Consider the following 19,876-nt stretch of genomic DNA (forward strand, 5'->3'; position numbering starts at 1 on the left):
GAGGCTGATTTACCCTAAAATATGAGGTGTGAAGAAACTTAAAAAAATAAAAAATAAACATAGCAAGACATCCACATCCAAACAGGTATTATTCTTGGGCCAGGTGTGGTGGCTCATGCCCGTAATCTCAGCACTTTGGGAGGCCGAGGCGGGTGGATCACCTGAGGTCAGGAGTTAATGACCAGCCTGGCCAACATGGTGAAACTCCGTCTCTACTAAAAATACAAAAATTAGCTGGGCGTAGTGGTGTGTGCCTGTAATCCCAGCTTCTAGGGAGGCTGAGGCAGGAGAACTGCTTGAACCCGGGAGGCAGAGGTTGCAGTGAGCCAAGATCGTGCAATCGTGCCACTGCACTGCAGCCTGGGCGACAGAGGGAGACTCTGTCTAAAAAAAAAAAAACAAACTCAAAAACAAATAGGTGTTATTCTTCAAGATGGTCACTCAGTGTTCTCTTCCAGAAAAGCTGGGCAGGACATTCGAGAAATTCTCTAGTGGTGCTGGCTTCTGAACCAGTTTTTTAACCATATGAGAAAACAACTCTTGTTTTCATCGCTGCATCATGGTATATTGGAAAAAGGAACGTTTCGGTGTCAGTCAGAGCTAGGTTTGAATCCTACCTGGCTCTGCTCCTTATTGGCAACCTTGAGCCAGTCAGCTAACCTCTCTGAGCTACTGTTTCCTCATCTGTAAAATGGGCATTAAAAAATACTTAGAGAATTGCTGTGAGGATTAAAGAAATAACACATGTAAAAGATCCAGCCTAGTACTTGACCCACAGTAGGCACTCAATGCATTTTTGCTTTTCCTTCCTCCTCAAATGGCTTTCCATACACAGTGGCTTAGATTCCCTTCTAAAACAAATCAAAGCAGGATTTTATTAGTATAAATGTTGCTTAAAGCTCACATGTATAACATTTGTCTATTGTAAACTGTTCACTGAGAGCCATAAGCTGTCTGGATGATATTAGCCTTTAGAAAATGGGTGTTGCTGTTTTGGATTATTTTCCCCATTCATAAAAATCAAATAAAGCATTCATGGGGCCCCTGAGAGCCCTCCAAAGAAGCCTAAGGCTCTGTGACACAGTGGAAACCCCCTGCGCTCCCTGCAGCAGGCCCCTGATACAGTGCTCCTGCCGCACCTGGAGGGGAGAGCTCCTTACCCTAGTGGTGCCCAGCCCCTTAGTTCAGGCTGGAATCCAGCACCAAATCCCAGTGTTGCAGCAGGCAGAGACATCAGGACTGTTTAGTCCCCTGGTTTAAAAAAGCTTTTCCTTAGGTAGCAGAATCCCTTCTTCCAAATTTTAAACAGAACCCCAGGGTGTCAAACAGAGAGAGCAAAGGGGTTCCCATGGGTAAGTCAGGGATGCAGGGCAGGTGACATGGTGACAGTCCCTAAGAGATTTGTTCCTCGAAGCTCTGCTTGACCCCCGGTGCCTTGGCACAGCCCTTCAGTGCTACAGTGGAGGAAACAGGCCCAAGGAACTAAGGATTCTGGGCCAAGGTCACCCAGATGAGGCCCTTTGATTAGCAGAGGTCAGCTCCAGAGAGAGGAGGACACAGGATGCAATGGTGTGCTGGCCGGCGAGGTGTTGGAAGAGGCCAGAGCGTGGAATAGAGATGGGGTGGAGAAACTGAGGACAGAGGTGAGGTGGGAGGACAGGAAGGAAAGGCACACAAGCAGACACGGTGTCTGGGAAAGGACAAGGGGAATTCCCAAGGACAGGGCCTCAAAAGACGTATCTGGCCTAATTCAAGTATTGCATGGGTCATGCTTATACTAAAAATTATTCCTTTTTTGTTTGAAATTCAGATTTAACTGGGCATCTTGTATTTTTCCTGGCAACTCACCTCCAGTCTGTCTTCCTCCCTGCCTTCCAATCCATACTGTCACAGGGTCCCACCGGATGAGCCTATTAGGGTGGTGGTTTGAGCCTCCTGATTGAGTAATTTTGGAGTTCTGACCTGGTAGTGGAATGCGCGGGCAGACTGTCTGGGAAGTGGGCAGCCCCACAATGGTCAGTCCCCTCGGCCTGTGGTCTCTGACACTACACTGACAGCCCACGAGTCAGAGAGCCAACCAGACATTCTCCCCTCAGACTCTCTGGGAGGCCAGTGCCACTCCTCGAAGGTTCTGCTGGGAAGGGCCTAAACATTCCGGCCACTGTCCCATTGTTGTTTCCAGCAGCAGCAGAGACTGAGATGAGAACCTTTCCTTCTGTGGATAAAGGTCTCCACATTCCAGTGGGGAGCTAGCCATCAGCAATGCTGGTAGAACAACTCTCTACGCCCTTCCTAGGTCTTCTGAGAGCCTGAGCTCATTTGGTGAGCCTTGAGGGTGGAGATTCATTCCCGTTTCCAGCAGGTAGCACAGTACTAGCCTCAGTGTAGATGAGGGGCGTAAATTTTGGTTTTAGCATTACCCTTTAAAGAAGAGCTCCTATCATGATCCTCATTTTATAGGTGGAGAAATGGAGGAAGAGAGGGCTCAGTGATTTGCCTTAAGATTATGGAGACCCTCAGGCACAAAGGAAGACGAGGCGTGGCTCCAGTTGCTCTCCGCTAGGAGCAGCCTCATGTCATAGAGGGCCTGGAGTCAGAGGTCTGTGTGGCACGGGGCCCTCTGAGCTGCGGTTTCCCCATCTGGAAGATGGGACCAATGGCCTGTGCTCTGGCTGTGTAAGAGTTGCACCGTGTTCTGGGGTGTGGCTGTTAGAGCTGGTAGGAGCTGAGAGATTCAGTGTCTGTGGAAGGGCTTTGCCTGTGCTGAGCCTCGCAGGAGGGGGCAGGCGTCTCCAGGAGAATATTCTCCTCTCCCAGAAGGGCTGAGGGTGCCTCATCTGGCTTAGCCAGGGAAGAATGTCAGCTTCTCACTCTTCTTGCCCTCCCTCCTCCTCCAGCGAGGACATAGGCACCATTTCTTTTTTCTTTTTTTTTGGTCACCCAGGCTGGAGTGCAGTGGCGTGATCTCGGCTCACTGCAAGCTCCACCTCCTGGGTTCACACCATTCTCCTGCCTCAGCCTCCCGAGTAGCTGGGACTACAGGTGCCTGCCACCACGCCCGGCTAATTTTTTTGTATTTTTAGTAGAGACAGCGTTTCACCATGTTCAGCAGGATGGTCTCGAACTCCTGACCTTGTGATCCGCCCACCTCAGCCTCCCAAAGTGCTGGGATTACAGGTGTGAGCCACCACACCCAGCCCGACATAGGCACCATTTCTGAGGCAGCACCCTATATACACTCTGACGTGAGCTTCTGTGGTGCCATTTAAAAAATTATTACCGTAAATGAGAGGAAAACATCGGCAAATTCAAAACTTTGGGAAATGACTCTTCTCTCCACCCAAAAGTCCACAGAATATTAATTACAACCAGGTGTTAGGAAACCCATATATTTAAGGACACCAGAGTACTCTGAGGCAGGGACTTGGTGATAGGACGTCTGGTCATTACTGTGACTGGGAAAGGAGCCCCTCACTCCTGCCCCAGCCCCTGAGGCCTGTCACCTCTTCTGTAAAGGGAGGCTGGACAGTATGAGCTCCAAGGCTTCTTCCAGCTCATGCAGGCATGTTCCACATCCCCGCCAGACTGGGTGACTCTGGTCTTCCCTTGTACTCTGCCCAGACAGAGCTGGAGGGTGGGCTGATTCACTGAGCAGTCATGGGGTGAGGGGGTCCCATTGTGAACACAGCCCAGCCTAGAAGCCCTAAGTTCAAGTTCCTTCTGCTGATTAGGTGCTGTGTGGCCTTGGGTGAGATCCCTTCTCTGGGCCTCACCTTGCCATCTCTCTACAATGGAGCTAACAGCAACCTTGAAAGGCTGTCATGCTGTGGGCAGGAGACCAAGGTTGGGCTAGCGCCTTTCACTGGGCTGGGCAGGACAGTGCGCCCTTTGGGGGGAACCCCTAAAAGGGGGTGCATCTGACATCTTTGACTGGAAAATAAAGACAGATCTGAAAGAGATGTAAGCATCTAGGGGCAGCTCTTCTTGGACCAAATATAGTTAAACATTTGGAACATAGTTTCCATTAGATTTTTTTTTGTCTTTGCATAAGAGCAGCTATTTATCCAAGTCCCCAAAGCAGGCTGGGGACAAGAAGCTGTCTGTGATTCATGCTGGATGCTAGTGGACCTGGAGTGTGTCCAGGCCAGCTTGGCTGCCAGTGGCCCTCAGAGAGAAGTGTTTGACTAAATTCAGCCAGGGTTGGGGGCATGCCCTCTCACAGTGGATGCTGCCAGGAAGGCAGAGACCATCCCAATTCTGCCAAAAGGTGTCTTCTTTAGGGTCACTAGGGGCAGGGGACACCTAGGGAAAGGTGATAACCAAGTGCACTCACACATGTGGGCCAATGACACAGGCACAGATTGGGGGTGGGGAGAATGACTGCCAACATGGCCACAAGGTCCTCTGCTGCTTTCTCAGATTTGAGATCATGAGAACCATATATATATAAAAAGTAACAACTCGAGAAATTCAAATGAGGTCACTAGTTTGGTTCATAGTATGGTATCAGTGTAAATTTCTTTTTGATCATTGGGCTATGGTTGTGTAAGGTGATGACATTGGGGGAAGCTGGGTGAAGAGTACACAGGAACTCTATACTATTTTACAACTTCTATGTCAGTCTAAAGTTATTTCAAAGTTAAAAAATCACCTGGGAATGTGATCCTGCCCTATTAACTTTGGAACACCATGGTTCCCACTGCCCTCACCAGGCATGTATGGTGAGCCAGGCCCCATGCCTGGGAGCAGGGGGGCATCCAGTTCTTACAGAGCCCTGGGAGATGGGACCGTTAAATGAGATAATATCAAGCACTTAGCACAGCGCCTGGGACAAAGGAAAGGCTTGGAAACTGTTAGCAATGTTATCATAGTGTTCCCATTTTAAAATGAGGAAACAGCCTCAGAGAGCTGAAGTGATTTGGCCAAGTCACAAAGCTAAAAAGCAGCTGACATTGGGTTTAATACCACATTCTCCAACTGAAAACTTCTGACTACACCAGACTCCCCTGCTGTCATGTTGACAAAGATTATTTGTAAGACCTTCTCGGAACTTCAAAGGGGGTCTGACTGCCATCCTTCCATCATATCGTGTACTTCTCTCTTCCCTTGTCTCTTCTCCCCCTGGGGACAGGAGGATGGTCGGGGGGAAGAGAGTGGGAAAGCCTGGGGTTCTGGGATAGAGGGGCTAGCAGTGCTGCTCCTGAGCCAGCCTGTGCTGCTAACAGGATCTAGGGGCCACACACTCGACTCTATCCTGCTGGTTTTGTGTGTGGGTCCAGAACACAGACCCGCCCCCAAGGTGTGGTCTGTGAGTGACCACTGATGCTGAGCCCTGCAGGTGGAGCAGCATCTCCTTGCCTGTAGCCTCCATGTGGGTGAGAACCAGGGACTTTCCAGTGGTCCTAGCCCAAGAGCAGCTCCTAAGGTCCCCCAAGGCCACACAGTGGTCTAGCACAGAGGGAAGCTCAAACTTACACCCAAGGCACTGTGTCTGACCTGGCTAACCATCTATATTGTAGAGGACACCTACAGCTCCGAGGAGACTGTGGACCACCAGCCTGTCCACCTGAGGGTCATGGACACTGCAGACCTGGTAACGTTACCTCCATTACCTATGCACTGCTGCGAGTCAGCGTAGCCTCCTGAGAAGTCCTGGCCCAGAGTGCGGGGCCTCAGATAGGCATTTAGATGCCTTTTAAGCTCAAGTTTGCTGTATAACCCTGAATGAGGCACTTGACCTCTCTGGGTCTGAATCCTTCCTTTGCCAAATGAGAAGGATGGGACGGGGCCTGGAGAGACATGATGGTTGCTGGCATCCACTCTGAGATCCTGTGCTGTGGGGTTCTGTGCCTGTGCACACAAGGAGACAGGTGCACACCTGTTTACACAGATGCTCCTGGTGAGAGCCCCTCAGCCCAGGTCTCTCCCACACACAAGTCTCCCCCCATGTCTTCACCACCCCCTGCCAAGGCTGGATGCCAGTTACTCTCAGAAGCCAAAGGGGCAGCATGAACTCAACCCAAAACCAGCGGTGCCCAGGGACAGCCAGGTCTCTGTAGGGACCATGCCAGAGTCTTTGGCTCTGGGCCCAAGGGGCCAAGGTCTCCAAGTCTCTGGCTGGGTGGTGGGAGGGAGGTTCATGAGACAATGTCTCCTTTCACACCAAGCCAAATCCACACTCAAGTGCCCCTTTGAAAGGGCTCTGCTGAGAAACAATATACAAAGACCGGGGAGTGGGGAGGTGGGATTGGGCGGCTCAGGTGAAGGCCTTTACCTCAACCTCCTCTGCCCCCCGGCGGGGCTTCTCTCCTTCACCCCAGGACACCCCCAGGAACTGCGAGCGCTACCTGAACTGGGCCCATGCCTTCCTGGTGGTGTACAGCGTCGACAGCCGTCAGAGCTTTGATAGCAGCAGCAGCTACCTGGAGCTGCTTGCCTTGCACGCGAAGGAGACACAGCGCAGCGTCCCTGCCCTGCTGCTGGGCAACAAGCTGGACATGGCTCAGTACAGGTGAGCACGGCCTGCTTGGCCCTTGTCTCCAGAGCTCGCTTTCTTCACTTGTAAGGGCAGGTGGCATCTTCAGGGATTAGTGGGCTGCTAAGAACAGTCATCCCCTTGAATTGAGGTAGAAGGGATTATATGTTTGTTTGTTTGTGTGTTTGTTTTCTGAGACGGAGTCTCACTCTGTCACCCAGGCTGGAGTGCAATGGCACCATCTTGGCTCACTGCGACCTCCACCTCCTGGGTTCAAGTGATTCTCCTGCCTCAGCCTTCCCAGTAGCTGGGATTACAGGTGCCTGCCACTAAGCCCGGCTAATTTTTGTGTTTTTAGTAGAGACGGGGTTTCGCCTTGTTGGCCAGGCTGGTCTTGAACTCCTGAACTCGTGATCCACCTGCCTCGGCCTCCCAAAGTGTGGAATTATAGGCGTGAGCCACCGCGCCCGGCCAAAGGGATTATTTTGTAAGGGTATGGTAGATGTTGGTCTTCCAGGCAGCCAAGGACTTGAAGGAAAAAGGTTTCTGGGTCACACAGGGGCTGTACCCCGAAAGTCAGAAGAGTGGCCACTCCTTCCACCCTCTTGGGTCTCTGTGAATTCTCTTGGACTCACCCTTCTTGCCTGAGTCTATCTGACCTTCTTGTCCCACTCCCAGCAGCTGACTGGTCTAATGCCCAATTCCAATTCTAAGGAGAGAGGCTCTGATGGGCTCCTTGGTCAGGTGTCTGCTCTGGTCCAACCGGCTCTTGCCTCACCCAGACCCACCTTCACACACTCACTCCCACAGTTGGCTGGGCTGAGGGCAGGTTCTCTTAGAAAGGGTTGGACTCGAATCAGAGGTCAGAGACTGGGCCAGAGGACGCATTACTGAAGAATACTGCAGCCATATTTTGCTTGGCTGGCATAGTGTCTTAAAAGACCTAGAACTGGAATGCTTCGAGGTGGGGCACGCTCTCTCCAGCTGACCCCAGGCCTCGCCACTCCCCGTAGTTTACCTCCACCCTCTCCATGCATTCAAGTTGCCTGCCTGGCCCTGAAGCGTTTGACACTGTGATGCCTGAACTTGAGTAATGCCACTGGATTTCTCCAGCACTGACCTTTGTCCTCTGTGGCCAGTCTACCTGCAAGGGATAGCCCCTTCCACCAGCCACTCATCCCTCCCTGTTCACGGTTGGTCAGTCCTGCTTCCCTAGGCCCCAAGGGCACATTGACTGGTGTTAGCAAGGAGGGGACCCTTTGTTTAGCACGGGTCAGATGGGCAGTGGGAAAAAGAGAGGTGTGGGACCATGAAGGGGGACTATGGTGAGAGGCCTTCAAAGGTGGCCAAGCCCTCAGACCTAGGCAAATTGTGTCTCAGGGAATGAGGGAAGTCATGTGACCTGAAAGCTGCTGAAGGTAGTCTTTGAGGAATCGCAGACCCTCTTAGGGGTCAGAAGACTGGATTGTGAGTAGGCCAGTTTTCAGTACAGGGAAAAAAAGCTACAGATCACTCTTTTGACCCCAATCTTTGCCAAAGGGATTGTCTACAATGGTTTGGGAGCAAATAACAAAGAATACATGCTCAAATGAAGCTGCTCCCATCTGTTCCCTAAAAACAACTCAGGACAACATATTCCTATTTCATTCTTCGATCAAGTCCCGAGTTTAGTGGATTAGGATTCTGGGAAGCACAGGAAGTCTAACTTTTAGCTGAGCATTGGCCGTTGTCTCCCACGACTGTCTCACTGTTAAAAGGGTAAAATGTGGGTTAGGTTGATGCTTCCCAAGCCACTGATGAAATTTTCCCTAGGATGCAACAAAATAAGAAAAAGGACAATGTTCTGTGCCTCTGTCACCCACTCACACACATGCACGCACACATGGGGTTTGTGTTTGTGAAAATTCATTATTCAAGCCCCCACAATGACAAAGTTGCAGATTCAAGCTCATCATAAAAGCAAATAATAGCAAGTGTTCTTTCCAAAAGGGTTCCTCAGGAAGTGGTGAGCTTACTGGCAGAACACCAGCCCTGGGTGTGGAATAGATTCGATGCCTCTGACTTTTTGTCCTAGTTACTCACTGTCTCTGAGACCGCCCCCCCACCATGGAGTGGCACTCTGGGCAGCTAGCCCACTCTCAGCCCCTGCTCCTGCCAGGTCAGCCTTGGGCTCAGAAACTTTTCCCACCATGGCCCACTCGAGTGCCTCCTCTCATCTAGTGGCTGTACCATTATCCTCGGGAATGGGCAGTGGGACAGCTCAGCAGTAGGTCAGGAAGATCCAGCCAGTGGAATCTCGGCCCCAAGACCTCAGGGACCCCCCATGTCTTCCTTCTTCTAGACATCCGACCTACGCAAGAGCCAGTCTTCTTTTTCTTCCCGCCTCGATTCCCGTGGCTTTCAGGTCAGAAGCCTCCAGGACCTTCCCAAGTTCCGGACATTCTATCCTCCCTTCACGGGAGGTGGTGTAGGACCAAGCCAGAATAGGTGTTGCCCCCTCTCTCCTTTTGCCCTCCTCACCATGAAATGTTGTCACCCCTGCTCTCTCCTGCTTCTGCCCTGGAGAGGCAGACAGAACACCCCAGGAGCCCTGAGAACTCTGCCAACCACAGGCTTCTGGAGTCACCTCTGTGGTCTAACCCTTCAGTCCAAATGACTGCTTCTCTCTAGAGCTGATCCCACAAGCCAGAGCTGTGGGTGGCCCGTTTCCTGCCCCAGGGACCCATATTGGGGTAGAGAAGAGATGAGGCTGGGAATGGCCTGCTTCCTCCAGCCACAGGCAGGGTCTAGCATAGGGGATTTGGAGTAGCTTCTTACCCTCATCCTCATCCCAAAATTCTGGCTTGGGTGACATCAGCTACCATTTATTGAGCACTGACTGTGCCAGGTACTGTGCTAGGCACTTGAAACAAATTGTCTTTTGTAATCCTAACAACCCTGAGAGGCAGAGGTCAGTAACCCATTGTACTGATGAGAACATGAGACTCAGAGAGGTGAAGACGACCCCAGGCCACCCAGCTAGTCCATGGGGCGCTGGGTGTAGGAGCTGGTCTGCCTGACTTGGCACAGCCCGCTCCTAACTCCCTGCGTCACCCTGCTTCCTCACCAGGCAAGTCACCAAGGCAGAGGGTGTGGCTTTGGCAGGCAGGTTTGGGTGCCTGTTTTTCGAGGTCTCTGCCTGTCTGGACTTTGAGCACGTGCAGCATGTCTTCCATGAGGCAGTGCGAGAGGCACGGCGGAAGCTGGAGAAGAGCCCCCTGAGCCGGCCCCTCTTCATCTCTGAGGAGAGGGCCCTGCCCCACCAGGCCCCGCTCACCGCCCGGCATGGGCTGGCCAGCTGCACCTTCAACACGCTCTCCACTGTCAGCCTGAAGGAGATGCCCACCGTGGCCCAGGCCAAGCTGGTCACCGTGAAGTCATCCCGGGCCCAGAGCAAGCGCAAGGCGCCTACCCTGACCCTCCTGAAGGGCTTCAAGATCTTCTGAGGGCCCCTCCCCAGGAAGCCTAGGCTTGGTGGCTGGACAGGACTGCAGCGGGACAGGGGCTAGCTTCTCACCACCGGCCTTTCCCTCTGATGGACAGCAGACCCCGCCTCCAGCACCAAGCAGTGTCCCTACACTCAGTTCACTGTGTGAGCTGGAGTGGCAGGCAGGGATGCTGCTTCTGTTCCCTCCAGGCCTTGGTCTTCATGGTAACCACCACGTCTGTGGCCCTGGAGGGAAACAGCCACTGTGACAACCCAGAGACCTGGGGTCAGCCTTAAGTAGGAAGAAATTGCAGTGTCTATCCTGCTGCCATCAGCCCTTCCTGCTCCAGCTACAGTTGGGCCAGCTGTGGCCTTAGTGGATGGTCTGGGTGGATAGCTCTGTCAATGTCAGGCCCGAGAACAGCCTGCGGAATGACAGCCCTGGGGTCCTTGTGCCACCTGGTGGATGGGAAAGGCAGGGCGGCTGCAGTTTCAGAGGCCAGAGCCTGGCCCTCCTGTCATCTGCTGACTTCACAGAAGGCCCAGGCTACAAACCCCACAGTTTATCCAAGGAAAATCTAGTTAAAATAATCCAATGGACAGAAGCCCCAGGAAGGGGTATTTCCAACACTTGGCATCTCAATGAGGATAAAAGGGAGGGACTGTGGGTTGTCCAATGTAAGGAGCCCCAGAGTTCTTTCACCAGCAGACAGATTCCCCATGTGTTTTCCCACTGTTAAGGACTCTGTCCAAAGAACCTCAGCACCAGCTCTCTCAAGTTTAATGATCCAGGCTACAGAAGAAAGTTGTCACTCCAGTGAGTTACCCAGGGCTCCAGGGAGCCCACAGCAGCATCGGACCCATCCAGGGGCTACAGGGCCTGCCCCCTTACAGGTGGAAACACAGTATACCCGATTGTCGTCTGGTTTGGCAGGACCCAGGACCCTCAGAAATGAGTCTGAGTGTTCAAAGCCCACTTTAGAACCTAAAGCATTTTGGGTTAATAAAGCAAAATTTTGCATATGTTATTTGGTGGTGTCACCGCAGCTTATACCAGGACACCATGGCTCAGACATGGGATCAGGACATACCTTTGAGATCCCACCGTTAGCAAGAAAAGGCTCTCCGAGGCAGGCAGTGTGGTAGTTGTCTGATTTGTTTACCACATGCCAGGTCCCAGGGAAGTCTTGCACAGACTCTTAGCAGACAAGCAGGGAAAGGAGAGGGTCCTGGTGGGTGGAAGGATTGGGAAGGGAGATTCTGGGCCTGGAAGCCTGCTCCTTCCCCTTTCAGCAGTCTCAGGACTACTGTTGGATTGCAAACAGCATCTCTGACCCAGTCTTCGGCCTCATTCTGTGAATGGAGGAGCTGAGGTCAGAGTGGGGCTGTGAACTACTCAAGACCACATGCTTGGAGTCCTAGCCAGGCTTCCCGACACACAGGCCAGCTACGGATTTTGCACTTTTGCTCCAGGCCACTTGTGTGTGTATGTGTGTGTGTGTACCACTGCCATCTGAACAAACTATGCAATACCACCTGCTCACTTCCAGGAGCATTTTAATAAAAGATTTTTTTTAATAACAGAATTTTAGTTTGCTTGCAGTTCATTCATTGTATCTGCTAAGAAAAAAAAAGAAAAAGAAAAAAGCGGCTGCTTGGGAGAGACTGTAAAACCTGAGAGGTTTCAGGCCACTGAGCTGAGCCCAGATCACGTGCCTGGCTTAGGATGGGGCTTCTCTGAACCCTCACTAGCTCTCAGTTTCTGGTACCTCCGGAAGGAAAACTGACAGCACATCTCTCTCTTTTAACTCAAGTTCCACCTGGGCCAAGTTTGGCTTTTCTGAGAGCAAAGTCTCTCTTAGGTTGTTTAAGCTGTTGTGATCCTTGGCCTCATGCAAATGCAGGACTTCTGGAGTTTCTTTTTCTGGTGGCTGCATCTTTTCTTTTCTGGGGGGACAGGGAACAGTGTTAATCGGGGGGCTGAGTGGTTGGGGCAGGACTGGGTCTCCCAAATGGCTTACAGTCTAAGGGGAAAATCCTATATGCAGTTTGGGAGCTACTGGAGGAGAAGCGGCAATGGTTGGATATTCCTTCAACAGAGAAATGGCTTACGCTTGCGCGTGTGTCATCTCAAGGAATCCTTACTGTCACCTGTGAGCTCAAGTATCATTGCCACCCCTGCACCTTCCAAGTGAGGAAATGTGGTTCAAGGAGGCCAGGTGCAGTGGTTCACACCTGTAATCCCAGCACTTTGGGAGGCTGAGGCAGGTGGATCACTTGAGGCCAGGTGTTTGAGACCAGTCTGGCCAACATGGCAAAACTCCATCTCTACTAAAAATACAATAATTAGCTGGGTGTGGTTGTGCCTGTAATTGCAGCTATTTGGGAGGCTGAAGCAGGAGAATCACTTGAACCTGGGAAGCAGAGGTTGCAGTGAGCCGAGATTGCGCCACTGCACTCCATCCTGGGCAAGAGAGACTGTCTCAAAAAAAAAAAAAAAAGCCAAGGATGCACATAGCTAGTGTGTGCACTTAAGCCTCCTGACTCTTGAGTCCTGTGTTCTTTTCACCTAGCCACACTGTCTCTGACCTTGGACTGTCATCCTACTTAGCACAAGTCCTTGTCACCACACACCTCATCCCTCACACTACTGCAGGAAATTTCTAACTAATCTCTCTGCCTCTAGGTGTTTCCTTCTCCAAACCACCTAGGCACAACACCAGTCATGTTTCTAAAACCCCATCATGTACACATCACTCCCCTCCCCCAACCACCTTCATTGGCTCCCACTGCCCACTTCCTTAATAACTCCCACACGTCTGTCCTCTCTGCAGATCGGTTTTATTCAAGGTACCCCTAGACTTCCTGGCCATAGTGGAGGGACCCAGCGGTGGTAAGCTGTCTGCCTAGAGATTCTGGCTGGGTCGTAGGGGGAACAGGTCTGCTGTACCCGTGGACAGCCACTCATCTCTGAGTTGACCTTGCTGAGGTGCATGTGTGCTGATAGGGTGAGAGGGGCAAGCTCCCCTTCTGAATGGCTACACTCCTCCAGGTCATGGCTGTTTCCTGTCCAGGGCCAGGGGGTGGTAATCAAGGACTGTTGCTGTTTGTTTGTTTGTTTTTGTTTGTTTGTTTAACAGCTTTGGGTTCTCGAAGGACACTGAAGGCTGAATTTTGCTGTCCCAAAGAGTGGACAGCAATGATCCCTAAGTGACCCCTCTCTAGATTTCCCTCTGGGAAGGCAGGGCCTCTACCCCTCAGAGACCACCCCATCCCCCCAGGATCAGCTCCTCACCTGCTTCCCTGGATGCTTCTTACCAGGAGGACCATGCTTATCATGACCACCACAGCTGCCAGGGCAAGGATGGAATGATTCCAGGGAGATGCTGGGGAAGGACACACAGGACAGAGCCCTGAGGAATGGCCAGGCACCTCTCAAGCCCACTAACAGCTGGGGCCTGGGCTCAGACCCAGCTTACAGCGTCAACTGTCCTTTGCGTGGAGACCCTAATTAAAGATGAGCCCCTTGCCCTGGGGCACTCCCAGTCTAACAGGTGGGAGGGTGGAAGACACAGTCTCTACTCTGGAGAAGCCCTAATCTAATGGAGGAGACAGTACTGCAGTTAAATAATAGTGGGGCAACAGGGGTGAAGGGCAGAGGCCTGCGGAGGGCAGGAGACAGGTAGGCCAAGATAAACTTTACAATCTTCAGTTTTGCCAGGGGCTGGCCCTGCACAGCACAAGGAAAAGAAAGAAGGCTGGGCTTAGTGGCTCACGCCTATAATCCCAGCACTTTGGGAAGCCCAGTCAGGTGGATCACATGAGGTCGGGAGTTCAAGACCAACCTGGCCAACATGGTGAAACCCTGTCTCTACTAAAAATACAAAAATTAGCCGGGTGTGGTGGCATACACTGTAATCCCAGCTACTCGGGAGGCTGAGGCATGAGAATCACTTGAATCCAGGAGGCAGAGCTTGCAGTGAGCCAAGATTGCGCCACTGCACTCCAGCCTGGGCAACAGAGTGACCCTGCCTCAAAAAAAAAAAAAGGCAAAAAAAAAAAAAAGAAGAAAGAAAAAAAAAAGGAAAGAAAGAAGGCAGGGAGAAGGGTGGAAGGAATGGCAACTGCCCACAGATAATACATAAAGTGACTAAACTGAATGTGGATATTCAAGATTTGTCCATGCTGTACCCAGATGAAGCAGGGTCCAGCCTCAGAGCTCTTGCATTTGCTGTCCTCCCTCCAGGAATGTTCCTCCCCCAAATAATCTGCATAGCTAATTATTTCCTTAGTTTCCTGCAAGTCACCTTCCTGATGATAAAAATGTCACCTTTTTAGTGAGGCCTTCCTTGACCACATTACTGCCCTTGCTGCCTACTTCCTATTCTCTTTCTCTGTTTAATTTTTCTTTTTATTACTCATCACCAACGCTATGCGTTTTAGTTGTTTATTTTTAATCCCCACTAGAATGTACATTCCATAAAGGCAGAGATTTTTGTGTTTTATTCACTATTGTCACCCCAGTGCTGAGAACAGTGTCTGGTACAGAGTAGGAGCTTAATAAATGTTGTGATGATTGGAGGGCTGCATAAATAAGCGACCACACCCTGAGAAAAGGAAGAGGCGGTCCAGCCAGACCCCTCTGGGTACTGAGACACCCCAGACTGATTCCCTGTCTTGGAGGAAATGTGCCGCCTGACCTAGAGGGGACGACAGTGTCAGGGCCTTCAGCCAAACTCTGTTCTGTGTTGAGGGGCACACCCCCACCCCTGCCGTCAATCTCTCACCACTTACCATCTTCCACACGAAAAAACCAAAGCATCTCTTCCAGCAGCTCCTGGGGCACCACAGTACCGGCTGGGTCTCCGGGAGCCCCCTCACTGTGCTCCATGCCCCTGCTCCTGGTGGCGTGTGCCGCTGGCAACGAGGTCCTTAGACCCCTTTGCCCCAGCAGCCCTCCTGGCCTCTTCGGTTCTGGCCCCTGGGCAGAGAAGCCGTGAAGATCCCTGGAAACAAAGCAGAGAGCATGACTGGATATCCCACCCGAGTTTGATCTCCCTCCGTGCCCAAATCCAGATCTCCTCTAGCCCCAAGTTATGGGACCAAAACGACCCGAACGAACCCAGGAGCACGTGGAGCCTGGAAGGGCAGAGACTGTGGAAGTGGGAGTGACTCAAATATTTATTAAAAGCCATCGCATGTGTGGAGGAGCACTGTTCTGGGAGTGAGGAGGACTCAGCCACTGGCGGGTTCTGGGGCCCTTGCAAAGGACATCTCGGGTCTTCTCCTGTCCAGCGTCCCCACCTGGCTTCTACGAGCCCACAGCGCTCCCACGCTGTGTCCCTTGAGTGTCATGCGGTAGCCAATCACAGGTCTGTGTTTCCCCACGTGTCAAAGGCTGGGCCTATCACGCCTCTCTCCTGGGGATTGGCACGCCTACGACACGGAGCGGAGAAAAGGGAAAAGTGCCGGAGGGAAAGGCAGCCGCCGGCTCCTGATGCTGAGAGGGCAACGCCTGCCCCGACCCCGAGAGCTTTTTTTTTTTTTGGACAAGTTAGCAGAATTGGTTTCTGTTATTTGCAAGGGAAGAACCTGAATCCATGATCTCTGGATAAATCCCTTACTTCATGTAGGCCTATTTCCATCCCAACTATTAATAATAAACTGAACCTCAGTCAGTCTCAAAACAGACATTTTGACGTCTTCTTGTACTAACTGCATTATTACTACTTAATATAAAATTTTCTAGCATCCATACTTTAAAAAACAAAAAGAAATAGGTAAAATTAATTTTGACAACATATATTATTCAGGCCAATATTAAAATCATTAAGTTATCTTGCTTTTTTTCTTTTTTTTTTTCTTTTTTTGAGACAGAGTCTCACTCTGTCGCCCAGGCTGGAGTGCAGTGGCACGATCTCTGCTCACTGCAACCTCCGCCTCCCGAGTTCAAGCGATTCTCCTGTCTCAGCCTCCTAAGTAGCTGGAATTACAGGCGCATGTCACTACTGCCCCGCTAATTTTTGTATTTTTAGTAGAGATGGGGATCCACCATGTCGGCCAGGCTGGTCTCGAACTCTTGACCTCAGGTGATCCACCCGCCTTGGCCTCCCAAAGTACTGGGATTACAGGGAGGAGGAGGAAGGGAGTAGGAATGGAGATAAACGTAACTAAAATAAAACAAGAGAAGTGTTTTGAACAGATCAATTATAAAACATGCTATAGGGCACCAAGAAAAAAAAGTGTACAGGGAGGATCGAAGCATTCTCAGGTCCCCTCACACTCTGTCACTGCCTTAGGAGCTCAACAATCTCAGCCCCAAATAGCCTTTGGACGCTCAGCCAGGGGCATTCAAAAACAACTGGATGGCAAACAGCCAGACAGAAAATCGGAGTATCAACAAAAGGACTAGCTTTACATCAGAGTTTCCTCTAGCACTAAATGCTCTGAGAAAACTAAAAAGGCATATCTACAAATTGCAAGGGAAAATATTTTGACACGAATGCAATACTGACTTAAGCTTTTCATATGTGAAGGATCATTCATATGTCAAGGTGGAGATGGAAGTCAGGGAGAAAAAAAGACCTTTCTTAGACTTTTTTCTTTCTTCTTTTTTTTTTTTTTTTTTTTTTTGAGACAGAGTCTTGCTCTGTCGCCCAGGCTGGAGTGCAGTGACGTGGTCTCAGCTCACTGCAACCTATGCCTCCTGGGTTCAAGCGGTTCTCATTTGTGCCTCTGCCTCCCAAGTAGTGGGACTACAGGTGCATGCCACCATGCCCGGCTAATTTTTGTATTTTTAGTAATGATGGGGTTTCGTCATGTTTCCCAGCTGGTCTTGAACTCGTGACATCAGGTAATCCATTCACCTCGGCCTCCCAAAATGCTAGGAATACAGGCCTGAGCCACCATGCCTGGCCCTTTCTTAAACTTTCAAGGACTCACATGCACACTGCCTACTTACTCATTTGAGGGAGATTCTATCTATCATCTATCTATCTATCTATCTATCTATCTATCTATCTATCCATCCATCTATCTATCATCTATCGATCTGTCTATCTATCTATCTGCCTACCTACCCATCTAAAATCATGGAAAGACAAAGTTACAGGAATGGCCAACAGATGTGATCTTGTGTTCTAGCTCCAACTGACTGTCCAGAGCACTGTCCAAGAAGGATTTTGACATTCCATCCAGTCGCAGTATAAGAATGCCTGGATTGATTAGTAACATCAGCCACAGGCCCCTGTCCCATATGCAAACCACTGAACTCACAGAGAAAAGTGTCGAAGTTTAGAAACCAAATACAGTCTTCTTCTAGGGTGTGGGATGAGATTTAGACACATGGGACATTCACGTTGACCACTTCTGTATTGTGTGGCTTCTTATGGGTATACACTGCTTTGATGAGAACAATACATGTAATTCCATTTTTAATGTGTATATATATTTATATGTATATTTTGTCTAGTTGTATGCTTTTTTTTTTTTTTTTTGAGATGGAGTTTTGTTTTTGCTGCCCAGGCTGGAGTGCAATGGTGTGATCTCGGCTCACTGCAACCACCGCCTCCCAGGTTCAAGAAATTCTCTTGCCTCAGCCTCCTGAGTAGCTGGGACTACAGGCATGTGCCACCACACCCGGCTAATTTTTGTTTTTTTAGTAGAGATGGGATTTCACCATGTTTGCCAGGCTGGTCTCAAACTCCGGACCTCAGGTGATCCGCCCACCTCAGCCTCCCAAAGTGCTGGAATTAAATGTGTGAGCCACTGCACCCAGCCTTTGTATGCATTTTTAAATGTAGGTATTTATTGTACTTATACCTTTTGAGACAACAATTCCAATTTTTGATATTTAATTAATGGAACTAATCAGATCAGTATACAAAGACGCAGGTAAGCTATTGTCCACAGTGGAGTGGTGTTTTTTTGTTTTTTGTTTTTTGAGACAGAGTCTGGCTCTGTCGCCCAGGCTGGAGTGCAATGGCACCATCTTGGCTCACTGCAACCTCCATCTCCCGGGCACAAGCGATCCTCCCACCTCATCCTCTTGAGCAGCTGGTACAACAGGCATGTGCCACCACGCCCGGCTAATTTTTGTATTTTTTGTAGAGACGGGGTTTCATCATGTTGCCCAGGCTGGCCTTGAACTTCTGAGTTCAAGCGACCTGCTCACCTTGTCCTCCCAAAATGCTGGGAATACAGGCATGAGCCACTGCGCCTGGCCAAAATATGTTTAAAATATGTTTAATATTGTTACAATAAACACATACCAACCAACAAAAAACCAAAATGACAAACTGGATACAAATCCAGAACTAAGAGTCAGCCCTCCTCAGCTATGTTAGATGCCACAGAAACAAACGACATATTTCTTTCTTTTTTTTGAGACAGTTTCACTCTTTTTGCCCAGGCTGGAGTGCAATGGCATGATCTCAGCTCACTGCAACCTCCACCTCCCAGGTTCGAGTGATTCTCCTGCCTCAGCCTCCCAAGTAGCTGTGATTATAGGCATCCGCCACCATGCCCTGCTAATTTAGTATTTATTTATTTAGAGACAGAGTTTCACTCTTGTTGCCCAGGGTGGAGTGTAATGGCACCATCTCAGCTCACTGCAACCTCCGCCTCCTGGGTTCAAGTGATTCTCCTGCCTCAGCTTCCTGAGTAGCTGGGATTATAGGTGCCTGCCACCACACCCAGCTAATTTTTGTATTATTAGTAGAGACGGGGTTTCAACACATTGGCCAGGCTAGTCTCGAACTCCTGACCTGAGGTGATCCATCCGCCTCAGCCTCCCAAAGTGGTGGGATTACAGGCATGAGCCACCGCACCCGGCCAATTTTGTATTTTTAATAGAGATGAGGTTTCACCACGTTAGCTGGGGTGGTCTCGAACTCCTGACCTCAGGTGATCGGCCTGCCTCGGCCTCCAAAAGTGCTGGAATTACAGGCGTGAGCCACTGCGCCCGGCCAAAGACATATTTCTATCAAAGCACGTATCCGGTTTGCTTCTAAAGTGAGCATCATATTGTCATTTGCATGATTAAATTAAACTTTATGCCTTATTTGCATTTTATTAGTTTTCCTTTAATGTTCTTTTCTTGTTCCAGGATCCCATTTAGGATGTCATACTGCATTTAGTTGTCTTGTCTCCTTAAGCCCCTCTGGGAGATCTCTGCATTTTAAACAAGGCTTAACCATCTGCCATTGGACTGTGACTTCTGCCAAAGACCTGGGCCACCCATCCCCAAGGCAAGATGAGGACACTCACCCTGGATCCTGAGTTCCTGAGGACTGCCTTGATCTGCTGTTGGGAGCAGCACTGATTTCTGTATCTTCCTTTTCCTCCTCTTTATGGGAGAACAGGATAGTCTTTGCACTTGAGCTCTCCCAGGCAGTAACAGCTGTCACTTAGGGGACAGTGCCTGGAGAGCCTGCGGCAGCTGGACCCATCTGGTAGCTCTGGCCTTAGCACACGCCCAGGCCTGGAGCCTTCTCTATCACTCCGGGGTGACTGACCTCTTGAATGAGTGGACTTAGAGTGCAAACAGGCTCCACCTGACTTTCACAATCCGAAAGCACCAGCAGCTCAGTGCTTTCTTTGTTATGTGTTGGCCTCAAGTAAAGAGAAAACATCCGGATCCTCTGGACAGGCAGGAGAATGGACTGCAGAGGACCTGTGGTCTGTGGGTTCCATCACTGCAGGGGGATATGTAGTGTGCCCCCTCCAGGTCTCTATTGCTCAATATCATCAATATTTAACCATGGAGCAGGGAGCCAGGCTGGCCTTTTACAGCCTGTGCTTTCTCATAGTGAAGGTCATGGCATCATGTGAATTCCTCACAAGGAGCTGTAAAATATGACCTTTGGAGGTGGGGGTTGGAAAAGGCTGTGTGAGTACCAGTGACCCAGAGAGTAGGAAGCAGGCTAAGGCAAGCA

The 19,876-nt window shown here is 50.4% G+C and overlaps 2 protein-coding genes and 1 long non-coding RNA gene across 7 annotated transcripts in view; 1 reads left to right on the forward strand and 2 right to left on the reverse strand.

The window, feature by feature from the left end:
* Positions 1-2,107, reverse strand: part of LOC129482396 (uncharacterized) — a 24,485-nt gene extending 22,378 nt beyond the window's left edge. Inside the window, exon 1 of the long non-coding RNA XR_008657680.2 lies at positions 1,849-2,107. This is a non-coding gene — a long non-coding RNA (uncharacterized lncRNA). The remainder of the gene's footprint in view (positions 1-1,848) is intronic.
* RASL12 (RAS like family 12) overlaps positions 1-11,516 on the forward strand; it is a 14,763-nt gene extending 3,247 nt beyond the window's left edge. For 2 of the 3 annotated variants that reach the window (XM_055278156.2, XM_055278155.2), the window contains 3 exons: positions 5,520-5,593; positions 6,321-6,511; positions 9,585-11,516. In XM_055278156.2, the coding sequence (XP_055134131.1) occupies positions 5,520-5,593; positions 6,321-6,511; positions 9,585-9,960 (641 nt within the window). In that variant the 3' untranslated portion in view covers positions 9,961-11,516. Of the gene's footprint in view, positions 1-5,519; positions 5,594-6,320; positions 6,512-8,816; positions 8,880-9,584 lie in introns of all 3 variants that reach the window. The other variant, XM_063638986.1, reaches the window with a different exon arrangement.
* Positions 11,482-19,404, reverse strand: SLC51B (SLC51 subunit beta). 3 transcript variants are annotated; one of them, XM_055278162.2, is made up of 4 exons: positions 19,209-19,404; positions 14,736-14,947; positions 13,237-13,327; positions 11,482-11,888 (listed from the first exon to the last, which is right to left on the reverse strand). In XM_055278162.2, the coding sequence occupies exons 2-4, from the start codon at positions 14,830-14,832 to the stop codon at positions 11,690-11,692; spliced, it is 387 nt and encodes a 128-aa protein (XP_055134137.2). In that variant the 5' UTR covers positions 14,833-14,947; positions 19,209-19,404; the 3' UTR covers positions 11,482-11,689. The 3 variants fall into 3 exon arrangements, with proteins under 3 accessions (XP_055134137.2, XP_063495064.1, XP_063495063.1); XM_063638994.1 differs by lacking the exon at positions 19,209-19,404 and adding an exon at positions 15,246-15,311; XM_063638993.1 differs by lacking the exon at positions 19,209-19,404 and adding an exon at positions 15,064-15,309.
* Between the last annotated feature and the right edge of the window lie 472 nt (positions 19,405-19,876).

This window comes from Symphalangus syndactylus, chromosome 5, assembly GCF_028878055.3.
Source record: "Symphalangus syndactylus isolate Jambi chromosome 5, NHGRI_mSymSyn1-v2.1_pri, whole genome shotgun sequence".
In the NCBI taxonomy this organism is placed as follows: Eukaryota; Metazoa; Chordata; class Mammalia; order Primates; family Hylobatidae; genus Symphalangus; species Symphalangus syndactylus.

Coding starts and splice junctions, on each gene's coding strand:
- SLC51B (XM_055278162.2), bottom strand. CDS start 14,832: ATGGAGCACAGTGAGGGGGCTCCCGGAGACCCAGCCGGTACTGTGGTG. Junction 13,328..14,735: donor GTTTTTTCGTGTGGAAGATG/GTAAGTGGTGAG, acceptor GTCCTTCCCCAG/CATCTCCCTGGAATCATTCC. Junction 11,889..13,236: donor AGAAGCATCCAGGGAAGCAG/GTGAGGAGCTGA, acceptor CTGTCCCCCCAG/AAAAGAAAAGATGCAGCCAC.